Source organism: Labeo rohita, chromosome 7 (genome assembly GCF_022985175.1).
Source record: "Labeo rohita strain BAU-BD-2019 chromosome 7, IGBB_LRoh.1.0, whole genome shotgun sequence".
NCBI classification, from domain to species: Eukaryota; Metazoa; Chordata; class Actinopteri; order Cypriniformes; family Cyprinidae; genus Labeo; species Labeo rohita.
In genome coordinates this window covers 13,158,024-13,171,612 of record NC_066875.1, presented here as the reverse complement: position 1 = coordinate 13,171,612, position 13,589 = coordinate 13,158,024, and the positions used below count along the sequence as shown (strand labels likewise).

The 13,589-nt window shown below is 37.4% G+C and overlaps 1 protein-coding gene across 4 annotated transcripts; it reads left to right on the top strand.

Moving 5' to 3' along the window:
- The first annotated feature begins 1,858 nt into the window (after window positions 1–1,858).
- LOC127168855 (E3 SUMO-protein ligase ZBED1) lies at window positions 1,859–7,333 on the top strand. 4 transcript variants are annotated; one of them, XR_007828148.1, is made up of 6 exons: window positions 1,859–3,981; window positions 4,346–4,470; window positions 4,771–5,254; window positions 5,579–5,784; window positions 6,033–6,536; window positions 6,669–6,714. XR_007828148.1 is itself a non-coding variant. In XM_051115951.1 (6 exons), exons 1-6 carry the CDS (start codon window positions 3,814–3,816, stop codon window positions 6,951–6,953), a joined length of 1,440 nt encoding a protein of 479 aa, XP_050971908.1. In that variant the 5' UTR covers window positions 1,859–3,813; the 3' UTR covers window positions 6,954–7,333. The 4 variants fall into 4 exon arrangements, 3 of the variants coding, with proteins under 3 accessions (XP_050971908.1, XP_050971909.1, XP_050971907.1); XM_051115951.1 differs by having other exon boundaries at window positions 5,600–5,784; window positions 6,033–6,225; window positions 6,669–7,333; XM_051115952.1 differs by lacking the exon at window positions 6,669–6,714 and adding an exon at window positions 6,748–7,333 and having other exon boundaries at window positions 6,033–6,225.
- The last annotated feature ends 6,256 nt before the right edge of the window (window positions 7,334–13,589 follow it).

Sequence of the window (13,589 nt, the reverse complement as noted above, 5' to 3'; positions counted from 1 at the left end):
CGCCCTTTTAGGGCTCGGGCCCTAATAATAACAAAGAATCCTAAGAAAAACAATAGGGCTCTCGCCCTTTCAGGGCTCGGCCCTAATAATAATAATAATAAAGAAGAAGAATCCTTCGAAAAACAATAGGGCTCTCGCCCTTTCAGGGCTCAGGCCCTAAATAATAACAAATAACAAAAAATCCTAAGAAAAACAATAGGGCTCTCGCCCTTTCAGGGCTCGGGCCCTAAATAAAAATAGAAAAAAATAATAATCCTTAGGGGATCAATAGGGCCTTCGCCCTTTTAGGGCTCGGGCCCTAATAATAATAATAATAATAATAAACGGAGCAATTCCAAGAGGGTCCTCGCACCACCGGTGCTCGGGCCCTAATAATAATCGTTAGAAAAACAATAGGGCTCTCGCCCTTTTAGGGCTCGGGCCCTAATAAATATAGCTGCAAGCAGCGATGACGGGCCCTTGCCGCCAGCGCATCCGCAACCCTGGTACCATAAGAAAAACAGTGCCCAGCGGGCACATGCATTAACAGTATCCCTGTACCAGTTTGGATTGAAGGGTTACAGCAATCAAACGGTTAAAATCAAAATGCTTTTAAGTCAGTCTGATGACTGAGACTGAGACAGGATTACAGTTAAAAAGATTCCTTATCCTATGAGGTCATCTTGTGTTCATCCTTGGTATTACAGTCTTCATCTGCCAGTTTACAAGTGTGATATTTCAAATGTTTCTTGTGGTCTCTGAAAACATGATAAACATATTTCCTAAGAATGACTTGTTTTTCATATGTAAAAAGTTGTGAAGAGTTAGGATAATGCACTTTAAATGCACTCTGTCTCTCTCTCTCTCTCTCTCTCTCTCTCTCGCTCTTTTAGGGCTTCGGGCTCTAATAATAATCATTAGAAAAACAATAGGGCCTTTGCCCTTTTAGGGCTCGGCCCTAATAATAATCCAAAAAAAAAACAATAGGGCCTTCGCCCTTTCAAGGCTCGGGCCCTAATAATCCTTAGAAAAACAATGGGGCCTTCGCCCTTTTAGGGCTCGGGCCCTAATAATTCTTAGGAAAACAATAAACGGATAATAAACGGAGCAATTCCAATAGTGTCCTTGCACCACCGGTGCTCGGGCCCTAATAATATTAATAATAATCCTTACAAAAACAATAGGGCCTTCGCCCTTTTAGGGCTCGGGCCCTAATAGTAATAATAATAATAATAATAATAATAATCCTTAGAAGAACAATAGGGCCTTCGCCTTTTAGGGCTCGGGCCCTAATAATCCTTAGAAGAACAATAGGGCCTTTGCCCTTTTAGGGCTTCGGGCCCTAATAATAAACGGAGCAATTCCAATAGGGTCCTCGCACTGCAGTGCTCGGGCCCTAATAATAATCCTTAGCGGATCAATAGCCCTTTTAGGGCTCAGGCCCTAATAATAATCCTTAGAAAAACAATAGGGCCTTCGCCCTTTTAGGGCTTCGGGCCCTAAAAAACACACACACAACAAAAGCACGTCTTGAGAATCCAAAATAGTTCCATTTTGAGGGGAATAATTAATATTAATAATATTATTAATATTATAAGGACGTGACGTGGCCAAATATGGTGACCCATACTCGGAATTTTTGCTCTGCATTTAACCCATCCAATGGTATAAATAAAGGGACTTTCATGACATTGACTAATAATTTCTCTATTTTAGATATGTTGTTTTACACCTCAAATATTTTACTTATAACTTAATTATATTTTACGTATAACTTCATTATAATTCTTCATTAACAATTATTCAGTTATTTGTAATGTTAATTGTAAATAATAATAATAATAATAATAATAATAATAATTAAAAGTAGTTTCAATGTAGCTAGCTACTTTTTGATAGTAACTTGTAGTGTAGCTAGCTACTTTTTCATAAGGGTAGTGTAACAGAGAGACGAGAGGCGAGTGGATCCATACGCAGACTTTTATTAATGGGACGAGACAAAGACATGGTCAAGGCAGGCGGGGTCAGACAATGGCAGTCAGGTATATGGACAGTGAGACAAAGAGTATCCGTAACACAGGCGAGGGTCAATCCAGCGGCGAACGTAATCCGTATGGCCGAGGCAGTAGAGTAGTCAGACAGGCGAGAGTTAGGCAGGCAGCGAGACAGACTTAACGATACAACAAGGCAAAACAAGAAAACTAGACACATGATAACACGGAGAAACGCTTTGTACGAATGAATAAACAATTCAATAGAGATGGGGAGTCGACTCCAAAAGAGTCGATTCCTCGACTCTCACTAGCCCTAGTGTCGGAATCGACTCCAGGTCAGGAATCGACTCCCAGTGTCGAGTGTTTTTTTCAAGTTCAACACAGCAACAGTTCATTATAACGAAAAGATTATAATGAATGTAAAGATACAGAAATTAAAACAAAAAGATAAAGAAATGAGAGGAAAAAATAAGTAATGCCAGGAAAACAAAGAACAATAATGTATAGATAGTTTTTTTCTGTTGGGTCTGTTTTGCGGCTCAATCATGATGTGGTTCAATACAGTCAATTGGTTGTGATTGGCACAAAACACTGCAGTAGGTTTTACGAACCAATCATGTACCAGTCCTCAGGGTGAGTGGGACATGCCCATAATTGGCAAGTGATGGTTGATTGAGTGATACTGTTGAGTGATGACTGTTTTTGAATCCAGTAACGTTAACTTATAATGGCAACCCCGACCTCAGCCGTGTGGAAATATTTCAACCAGACCGAAGACAAAACTAAAGTTCGTTGTGATATTTGTAAACGTTGTTTAAAATTCAACAGTTCAACGTCGTGCATGTGGAAACACTTGAAAGCGTTTCATCGAACAGAACTCGCAAGTCTTCAACGGCCAAGCACCACTGCCAGTCAAGATGAGATGGATGAGGTAAACGCTGTAACGCTAGTTATATGTTTTCCTGTACAGTCCCAGATAAATATTTAATTAAGATAAAACACATAATTCAGCTAATGAAATGTAAATCCAAATAAGGAGTTTATTTATGAGTTAATGTCCATATATATCAAATTTAAATGACAGTAAAATCACCTACAACCCTTACAAAAATACGTCACTTTTAGAATAAGATTAGACAAGATGGTGGGCCTTGGTTTAATTTCCCCTTTCCCACCCACACCATGTAATGTGTAGTAATATGAAAGATATTGTATGCATTTTTTCATCTGACCATGTGCAGACATTTTGTTTGTTAGGGAGCTGAGTCAGGAAACTGTCCTCCACCAGCTAAACGTCCGATTCAGACAGTTATGCACCAGTATGCTATTAAGGATCCTTATCTACGTGAGTTTTTATGTAATATAGGGAGTACTTCCACTACTTTTGTGACTACTTGCACCAGGCTAGTTGCATAAACTGCTTAGACTAGTCTTACATGGTAGTCAATTAATTTTTTTCTTCAAGACTGGTCATAATTTTGTTAAGTCTGTTACATTAAAAGGAAGATTGGTCTATTTTAAATTACAAAGATAAAACTAATTAGCCCTAAATAATTTCTAGTTGTTCAGACTAGTTTTTAAGACACAGTCTTAAACTATTTGCTGGGTTCTGTTTGAGTCAAACTATAGATTAATGTATATATTTATTCTTGTGAAGGCAGATTATTTTTGCTATTTAGGGCTGTCAGTAATTTTCTTTTTTATTGAACAGGCTTTAGTACCAATTATTTATGTGACATAGTTCTATACAATTAGTGTGAAATAACTGAACTTTTAATCTTTTTCTTGCATTGCAGCTAACAGCATTCCAAAGAAAAGGCTTGATAACAAGCTCCTCAAAATGATGGTGAAAGACATGCAGCCTTACAACATTGTCAATGATGAGGGGTTTAGAGAGTTTGTTTATGCTTTAGATCCAAGGTATCAACTCCCATCAAGATCAACACTAATTAGAAACCTCGAAGAACAGTATGATACCACCAAGACTTCTTTGAAAAAGAAAATGGAGGTGTGTATAGTCCATTTGTTTGCTGTAATAGATTCTCTGTCTGAAGTTTTAGATTTCAGCTTATTTTTTTATATATCATAATTTCTCACGATCAAGCCATCTTATATTCTGTTATAATTGCTCAAGTACAAAATAATTTTTGTAAATTGCTTTGGATAAAAGCATTTGCTAAATGCCTTCATTTGATCTATGTTGATATAGGGGTAGATGGGGTGCTGGTGCTAGTTGCCACAAGAGAAAGCTGTCAAAACAGTTCAATTTCAAACAATCAAAAACATTTCAAAGCCACAGTATTGTTCAAATTTTGTCAACAAAATTGTCAAATTTGTTAACAATATTTTGTCACCATTATTATTGTTTACAGGAAGCTGATCACATATCTGTCACCACAGATATGTGGACATCTATAAACACAGAAGCATACTTGGCGGTCACAGCACACTTTATTATCGATGACAGCCTCATGTCATGTTTATTGGACGTACACAGGTAATTTTTTAATTAATTAATTTTTTTTAGTGTGAGAGAGTTCTTGAAATTTGATGAAATTTTTTTTTTTAAATTTGTGCTGTTACACCGTATGAGACATTAAAAACTTATTTGTCAGCTACCCTTTTACAGAGTACCCTACCCTGTCTTTACAGAATGTTCTTTACATTGTATAGGATGATTTTATGTAGAAAACTGTAAATCTTTGGGTTTTCATAGGCAGGGTTACCATTTATTTGGGTGTTCCTGTAGTTTTAAGCATACATGTAATTGTAATTACAATTTCTTTTGTCCCCAAAGGTTCCCACAGAGGCACACTGCCGATGAAATAGCAGCAGCTCTTCATGAGATTTTTAGGGATTTTAACATTGAAAACAAAGTTGGGTGCGTTGTGACGGACAATGCTGCCAACATGGTAGCCGCTGTAAAAAAACTTGTTTTAAGGCACATGCCTTGTTTCGCACACACCTTAAATCTTATAGTGAAGGATGGCCTGTCTGCAGTTGCTGAGCTAACCGAAACCAGAGAGAAGGTGAAGAGAATTGTTGGACATTTTAAGAGCAGCTGTGTCTCTATGGAGAAACTTTCAAAATATCAGCGGGAAATGAAGCTTCCAGAGTACAAACTTGTACAAGAAGTTGAAACCAGGTGGAACTCCACATACTTGATGCTCGAACGCTTCCTAGCCGTTAAAGTCCCACTGTCTGCTGCCTTATCAACAATAGATGCTGGACTGCCAGTCCTCTTCAGCTCTGACTGGGATGCGATTGAAAGTGCTGTGAGGGTAAATCACAGCCCCATTCATTGTATTGTGTAGGATAATTCACCCAAAAATAAATTTCCATCATTTACTGACCCTTATGTTGTTCGAAACCTGTTTGAGTTTTCTGTATGTTGGTAACGAGACAGAATTAACTGTAACAGTAAAATTCCAAAGTAGAAAAAAATGCTTTAGAAGTCGATGGCTACTGTCAGATGAAGAAAGAAACTCATACAGGTTTGAAAAACATGAGGGTGAGTAAATGACATAATTTTCATTTTTGGGCTAACTAATAATTAATTTTTAATGTTTTTAATTTGTTTCTTGTTTTTCTCTTTCTCTTTTAAGATTCTCCATCCATTCTTTCAGGTAACAGAGGAGATCTCTGCAGAGCTCAATGTAACAGCATCCAAATGCATTCCTATGGTTCGAAACCTACAGAAGGTCACCACAAGTATGATGCAGCAACAAGAAAAAGGTAACATTGGATATCGTCTTGCAGAAGCTCTGAATGGTACCCTTCAGCGTAGATGCAGTGCCTATGAGACTTCACGGTATGTTTCCCCATGAGATGCATATAGATTTTTTTACTGTGGTCAGAAATACTGTGGCTGTGGAAAGCTGATGTACTTTTGCTAATGTAATGGATTGGAATGACACAAACATACACCCATTGTATTAGGTTTTATGCCATGGTCTTTCTGAACACTTTGGAAAGTGTGCATTCACAGAGTTATTTCATGTTTTTCATTTCTTGTCGATTGTGATTTGTACAATGAATTGTTTTTGTTGTTTCTGTTAGTCTTCTGTCAAAAGCAACCATCCTCGATCCGCGCTTCAAAACACTCGGATTCATAAGTCCACAGAAGGCTGATGAGGCTGTGAAGAGCCTCTCATCTGAAGGTGCAATGTTTGTTTTAGAAGGACAGGCACAAGCATCTACACCTTTAGCTTCTTCAACAGCAAATGAACTTTGGCATGATTTTGACACTCAGGTAAGAGATTAAATTGAAAGGATAGCAGAGGGATAGAAAATGTGTTGTTTATTTACTGTGCTTACCCTTGGGCCATTCAAGAAGTAGGTGACTCATGAAAGTTCAATTGATATTTTTCCCTTAATATTTGTATCGTATGGTAACTGCTCACATATGTGAGCAATAACGTATGGAAGAATGTGCTGTATCATAAGTTCACAACTGTGTTGTGTTTGCAGTTGTTTGCAGAGTATGTTTGTTAATATTCTGAGCAAGGCACTGTATACAGTGTACCTTTAATAAAGGCATATCACTTTGGATAAGAACTCAAGGTATTTTCTCTCAAGTTAAGTAAAATCATACATAACTAAGTGATATTTTTGGGTGAACTACATATTTGATATTTGATTTTTGCCTTTTCTAATATACACATGTCTGTCTTTATTAAAAATGTGTTTTTACAGGTTTCATCACAAAATCCTAGACAAGATTTTTTAACTGAACTCAAACTGTACCTGGCAGAGCCCAACATTGTTCGAACAGAATGTCCTATCCAGTACTGGAGTGCGAAAGAAGCAAAGTTTCATTTGCTTCGTGAACTTGCAAGAAAATACCTCAGTGTGCCAGCTACCTCAGTACCAAGTGAACGGGTATTTTCAAAAGCTGGAGAACTAATCTCAAAAAAACGGTCAAGGCTTCACCCGAAACAAGTTCAGATGACACTCTTTCTGAATAGCAATATGCCGTAGCATCTTTTTAAAACAAGGATACACCTTTGTTTGCCTTACATCTGAATGACAATTTCTGAACAGTAAAACATTTGACTGATTTGTATATTTTATTATATTTATTATATTTTAGTATATTAAAATTTAGTTTTAGGTTAAAATAAGTTGTTACAGAGAGTAAAAATGAAGGTAAATGAAAATCTGTGATCTTAAGATTAATAATAAATGTTTATACTGCAAGTAATTCACCTCTCATTTTCAAAACAATTGATGCTGTTATACATTGGCAGGTTTTGCATATTTATGAATAATATATGATGTATTATAGTATGTGTAGCAACGCTGTGTTCATGAAATGCAAAAACGGCAATAAAACTGGTAATGTGTTGCAATCAGTCATTGTGTGGCAATTAAATATACTTTTTTTTTTCATATAGGCATTCTTAGAGGTGATTTTTGTTTCTTGTCTGTGTTGATTAATTTTTCAATATTAAACATTTTAATAATGACCTTTACTTATTTGTATACAAAATTAGACGTTTTCTACAGAAGAGCTTTGATATCTATAATTTCCAGGTAATGTATGTAATCATGTAGGTTATCCCTAAATAAGACATTAAAAGACAAGTGCTGTGTAAATAAGAGTATAGTGTTTAGTGTTGTACTTCTGAAAACTGAAGGGAGTTAATTAAGTGTATAACAAAAACTATGTAATGCTTTGTGTGCTTGTCAATTCTTATATATGCATCCTTGTTTCCTTTCCTCTTACCTCCATCCCCTTAGGATGCGAGGATGGAACATTAACATTAGTGAAATGGCATGTACTCACTCTATATGAAGTTCATTTTCTATTATTAAATGACAAGTGCATTAAAAACTATTATTAAACAACAGTTATTATTGGTAATAATATAACTAATATTTTTCAATGTTAAACAAAAAAAGTTAAAAAATAAAGTTAAACATGCTTAAGTTAAAGTTCATAGCTTCACTACATTAAAATTATATAAAATAATATACAAAATAAATAGATAAATACTGTCTAAAACAAGTCTGCTTTTACAAGTTTAATGATTAATACTAACATATTGCACACTTAAATATGATTTGAAGAAGCTGCGATGTGAAAGGGAGGGGGATTTATAAGGTTTAGTTAATTAAACATTTTAGTATAGGAAACATTTGTATCCTCGCTCTTGACTCCTCAGGAAGCCTCCTCGTTCCTCGCCCTCCTCCCGGTGGAATTAAAGAATTTAGATGTCCTACATGAGAGCGGAGCTCGATCGGTTTCAGGGTCGTAGGACATACGAGCGAGAAGTGAGGAAACGAGGAAGCATATTGAGACACACCTTCTGAATCCTGACCCTATTTTAATTCAAAGTAAATGGAGTCGAGGAGTCGATTCCACCGACTCCAAAATTAGGAGTCGGAGTCGACTCCAAAAAACAGAAACAGAAAAGATTCATTCATTGTTTACCTGGGTCTTTAGTCTATGATTCGCTCACCTCGCCTCTTATCTGACAAGTTTTCGGGTTTGAGTTGTTCGTTCATCACGTGACAGCCCAATTAGCTAACCAACGCAGTCTGAGCCGGAAAGAGAATTGATTAGTTCATCTCTCGAGTCCTCGGGTTTGAGTCGTTCGTTCATCACGTGACATCCCCGTAATGTTAACCTATGCAGCCTGAGCCGGAAAGAGAATTGATTAGTTCATCTTTTGAGTCTTCGGGTTTGAGTCGTTCGTTCATCACGTGACAGCCCTGTAATGTTAACCTATGCAGCCTGAGCCGGAAAGAGAATTGATTAGTTCATCTTTTGAGTCTTCGGGTTTGAGTCGTTCGTTCATCACGTGACATCCCCGTAATGTTAACCTATGCATTCTGAGCCGGAAGGAGAATTGATTAGTTCATCTTTTGAGTCTTCGGGTTTGAGTCGTTCGTTCATCACGTGACAGCCCCATAAGGTGAACGAACGACTCTAAAACAGGTGAACTAATTCCAGTACCGAACCTAACAGGATGTTGCGCATGCGCGACTGAACGAATCACTCCCCGAGGCGACTCGTTCGTCCCGAGTCACATTAAAGATTCGTTCAAAATGAACGAATCGTTCAAGAACGACCCATCACTAGTAGCTTGAATGTAGCTTAACTACTTTAATTTAAAAGTAGCTTGTAGCTGGTCAGAGTAGCTTCCCCAACACTGATAATTACATTAATGAAACTATTTTCTGATGTTTTTGCAGAAAACTTGTACTGTTATAAAGCGTCATGAAAATAAGTATAAAATGTGATACTTTGTTTTTGAAACAAAAAAAAAAAAAAAAAAAAGCAGGGAGAAATTTAGACAGACATTTAACAGGGATCCACCAGAAGGAAGGAAATCCTAAGAGAATGATGCAGAAAGGAAACAGAATCAAAATGATGCCTTACAAAGAGAATATATACTTTTTTAAAAAAAAATTGTATTTTTTTTTTTTTTTATTAATTAATTAATTCACATCTTAATGAATATAGCTTGAATATCAATCATACTTAGCTGTGGCACACATGCAGCAGAGAGGCTAAAAGAGTTTCAGTAATATACTGATTGAAAGAGACATTATTTTGTTTTCTTTGTCATTAAGAAAATTATTTTGTTTTGTTTAAAAAACATGTTGATATTGTTTGCATCAAAATTAACCTTTCTTTCTCCTTTGACATGTTCAAAAATAAATAGAAATACTTTGTTAACTACTACTTCTGTCCTTTAGTGTGATGTAATGTCCTATGGTGTGACACACATAAAAGAACAATAGATTTGTTTTTATCTCAAAATATCTAAAAAAACAAACAAACAAAAAACAGTTGAGTATTGCAATAGGGGAGATATAAATATTCATCTTAAAATGGTATAATTTTCAGCTGTTTTGAATGGATGTCTTGTGTAGGGTTTTCAGGGTAATTAGATCAAATTTAATTGATTCAATTGGGGATCGAATCCAAATGATTCGCAATCGACTTGATTAATTGATTCAGAATTAATAGGTTACACTTTATTAACTGTTCGTCCAGCAAAAAGTTTAACTTAGTGTATCTTACCAATTCTGGATGTTTATATTATTTCCGTGGCCATCGGATTATAATATAAACAGTATTAGGTTGCTATGAGCTAGGTAGCAAAATCTTGGCACAGGCAGTAACTTTCTGAACACACGAAACAAGACAATGTTCTTTCCAATGAAACAAGAATTTATTGAACTACTCTAAGATACATGAACTAAACTACTAACAATTACACACACATACACACACTCACACACACATGCATACGGTTCAAGGAATGAGAGTCTATGGAGTTTGAAGGGAATCCCAAAACTACTAGTATCTGCTACTAGTTCTTAAATTGCAACCTGAGAAAACCATAAAAGCAGAGATTTATATTTTAGCTGCTTAAGGAATTTCAGCACCAGTTCAGCAAGATATTAAGGAGACCTTGTTTTACTTGCGTTCCGGTTTTCCTCTGTGTGCTCGTCTTTGCAGAGGGAATCACGCCACTTCTGATTGGTTGTCTGGTTCTTTGGATGACGTCTTTGGGAAGCCTTCTGTGGTGATTGGACAGTTGGCGAGGTTGGATGAAGCTTCGGTTGGTTGCTTGGTTACACGGATGATGCTCTCTGAGCTCAGGTGAGCGCTGGCGAAGTGTTTCTCTCGTTGCGAGCGTTTTACGCTGTTGACGCTGTCAGGGTGTTTCAAGCTGCTTCCGCTGTTCGGTGTTTCACGCAGTTCGGTCAGTTCAAGCTTCGGTTGGTTGCTTGGTTACCGTGCGTGATGAGCTTGAAGTTCTTTGAAAGTCGGAGTTGCGGGGCGCAAAGACTTTGAAAGTTTCACGAAGCTTTAGCTGGTTCTGTAGAGTTCTGGGTGGCACAATCGCGTAGTTGGTCAAGCCGGGAGTGCCGGTGAGAAGGCGAAAGGCGAAAGGCCAAGTTTGTTAGGAACATTTTGATTTTAACCGGGCCGACGAAGTCCGTCCCATAAAGCTGTGTTCCAATCATTTGGGTTGCAAGGCGGTGCTCCGCCCTATACGGTTGCCCATTTGTGCATACCTTTGCATAATATCTTTCTGTCACGTGGAGGCAACTTTCTGCAAGAGTTTAATCTCTTCAATAAGTGTTGTCTACCTAACGGGTTATACACACATTGGTTAGCTTCGTAGGTTACAATAATATAGGAGGTATAAAAACATACTACTAATGCATACTGTTGCTCTAACAGCAATACTCAAATAATTGTCCTTCCAAACTCATAATGTAAATGTAATTCGTGATGCGCATTCACATGCGTTCTTCAACGGGGCAGAAGGAGAGTGTGCGTGAGGAATGTGAGAGGAGGGGGACACAGGATGTCCAAAGGGTCATGAGAGTCACGCGGGATGTAAATCTGTCTTTTCGTGTTTATTCGAATACCAATTTATGTATAGTTGGTCACCAGTTACACTGACCATCTGTTCCGTGACTAGTCTCAGAAAAGGGGGAGCATTGTAAATTAGTCTTTTACTGTATTTCTTGCATGGGTTTGACTGCGGCTGGTCAAAAGGTGATGATAAACAATTTGTGGCTTCAAGTGGTCCCAGCAAGAGAACAAGAGTCCTCTGTCCTCCTGAACTGATATTGATCTATCACTGGTTCACCCCTGCGGTGAGAAGTCAGCATAGGACAGGAACTGGTCAAGACGCGCTGGCGTCATGTAAACTCCCAATCTGTTTTTATGGTCGTCCCAAATGGCTCACAGAAGACTCTGAGTTGTTCTCTTCTCTGAGGCCTTACACTTGTTGTCAGAGTTTGTCTTGAAATTGTCCTACAAGTCATAGGGGGAAAAAATATGTTAGTTATAATTTCATATTAAATAAATAAAATTATATGAAAATAAGTGTCTAACAATGAAGATAAAATCTCTCTCATGCTATTTTTTTACATTATTAAGGGATTTTCCCCCCCTTCATTTTTGCTATGTCACACCATAGGGCAAATTTATGGTACAGTTCAGTAAAATTGTTTAAAAAAAAAAAAAGTTAGTATGGGAAGTGTTCCTGGTTCCAGTTGACCTAATTAAGGCAGCCTAACAATCCTTTAATGAATTTGATATATAAAAATATGTTAAAGGTTAAAGAGATTATCAAATTGCCAGAGTTTTGAGAATGCAGTAGACGTGAAGGACTATAATGTGATAAGAGCTCGCTCAAGTACTGAGGTGCTAAACCATTCAGGGCTTTATAAGTAATTCGCAAGATTTTAAAATCTATATGGTGGTTAGTTTAGTTTAGTTTAGTTCATTAATTTATAAAGCACATTCCAAACAACAGAAGATGCACCCAAAATGCTGTACAGAGGTATTAAAGGTATTAAAACAAAATTAGACTTTAATAGGGAGCCAGTGCAGTGTTGACAGAACCGGGCTAATATGGTCATACTTCCTGGTTCTAGTAAGAACTCCATCTGCTGCATTTTGGACCAGTTGGAGATTGTTTATTAAGCATGCAGAACAACCACCCAATAAACCATTACAATAATCTAACCTTGAGGTCATGAACACATGAATTAACGTTTCTGCGTTTGACATTGAGAGCATAAGTTGTAGTTTAGATATATTTTTGAGATGGAAAAATGTGGTTTCGCAAATGCTAGAAATGTGGCTTTCGAAGGAAAGATTGCTATCAAACAGCACACCTAGGTTCCTAACTGATGACGAAGAATTGACAGAGCAGCCATCAAGTGTTAAACAGTAGTGTTGGGTTCGAGTCCATCTAAGTCAAGTCCGAGTCGAGTCCGAGTCGAGTCCGAGTCTTTAACCAATCAAGTCCGAGACGAGTCCGAGTCCAAAATGGGCTGAGTCAGACTCAAGTCCGAGTCCCAAAGGGCCGAGTCCGAGTCGAGTCCGAGTCCAAGGAAACACTACTGTTTGTCAATATCTTAACATTGTTTTAACCCAGGGGTGCCCAAACTTGGTGCTGGAGGGCTGGTGTCCTACAGAGTTTAGCTCCAGCCCCAATTAGACACACTTGAACCAGCTAATCAAGCTCTTAATAGGCATACAATAAACCCCCTAGCAGGGTTTTGGCTAGAAGGATACAACGCCGATCGGAAACTAACAATGAAATGAATTGTTCTACCTATTGAATTGTTTTTTTAACGTCTACACCTACCCCAACCCTAAAATTAGCATTTACTATAATACAAAAACAGTTTTATTGTTGTACAGTGTGACAAAAATAATGTTAGATTGATGTGCGCATACCCAGTAGCTAGACCTGTATTCCTTCTAGCCTTAACCCCCTGGGCAGGGGTGTTGAGGCAAATTGGAGCTAAACCAAGAACCAGGACCAAGTTTGGGCACCCCTGTTTTTAACCTTTACAACTAGAAAAACACAATGTCAATTGAAATGTAAGAAAAGCAACCCTCTAGTGGATCTTGCCATTTTGATTTTTGATTTCACAACATCTCATAATTAGTGTCCATGCTCTGCTTAGCAAACTTAAAGTCATGTAACAGAAGTTATGGCTGACTATTTCAGAGTGAAACAGGTTTTAGAATGTGATAAATTATAGGGCGGTACTTAACTTTATTCATTATAGTAAACATATAAATTTAAGGGTATCTTCAAGGGGTAAATTCAAGGTGTAAAG

Excerpts from the sequence above, each read along its gene's own strand:
- LOC127168855 (XM_051115950.1), top strand. The coding sequence starts at position 3,814 with ATGATGGTGAAAGACATGCAGCCTTACAACATTGTCAATGATGAGGGG. Across the intron at positions 3,982-4,345 it reads CTTTGAAAAAGAAAATGGAG|GAAGCTGATCACATATCTGT; the intron begins GTGTGTATAGTC and ends TATTGTTTACAG. Across the intron at positions 6,226-6,668 it reads GGCATGATTTTGACACTCAG|GTTTCATCACAAAATCCTAG; the intron begins GTAAGAGATTAA and ends GTGTTTTTACAG.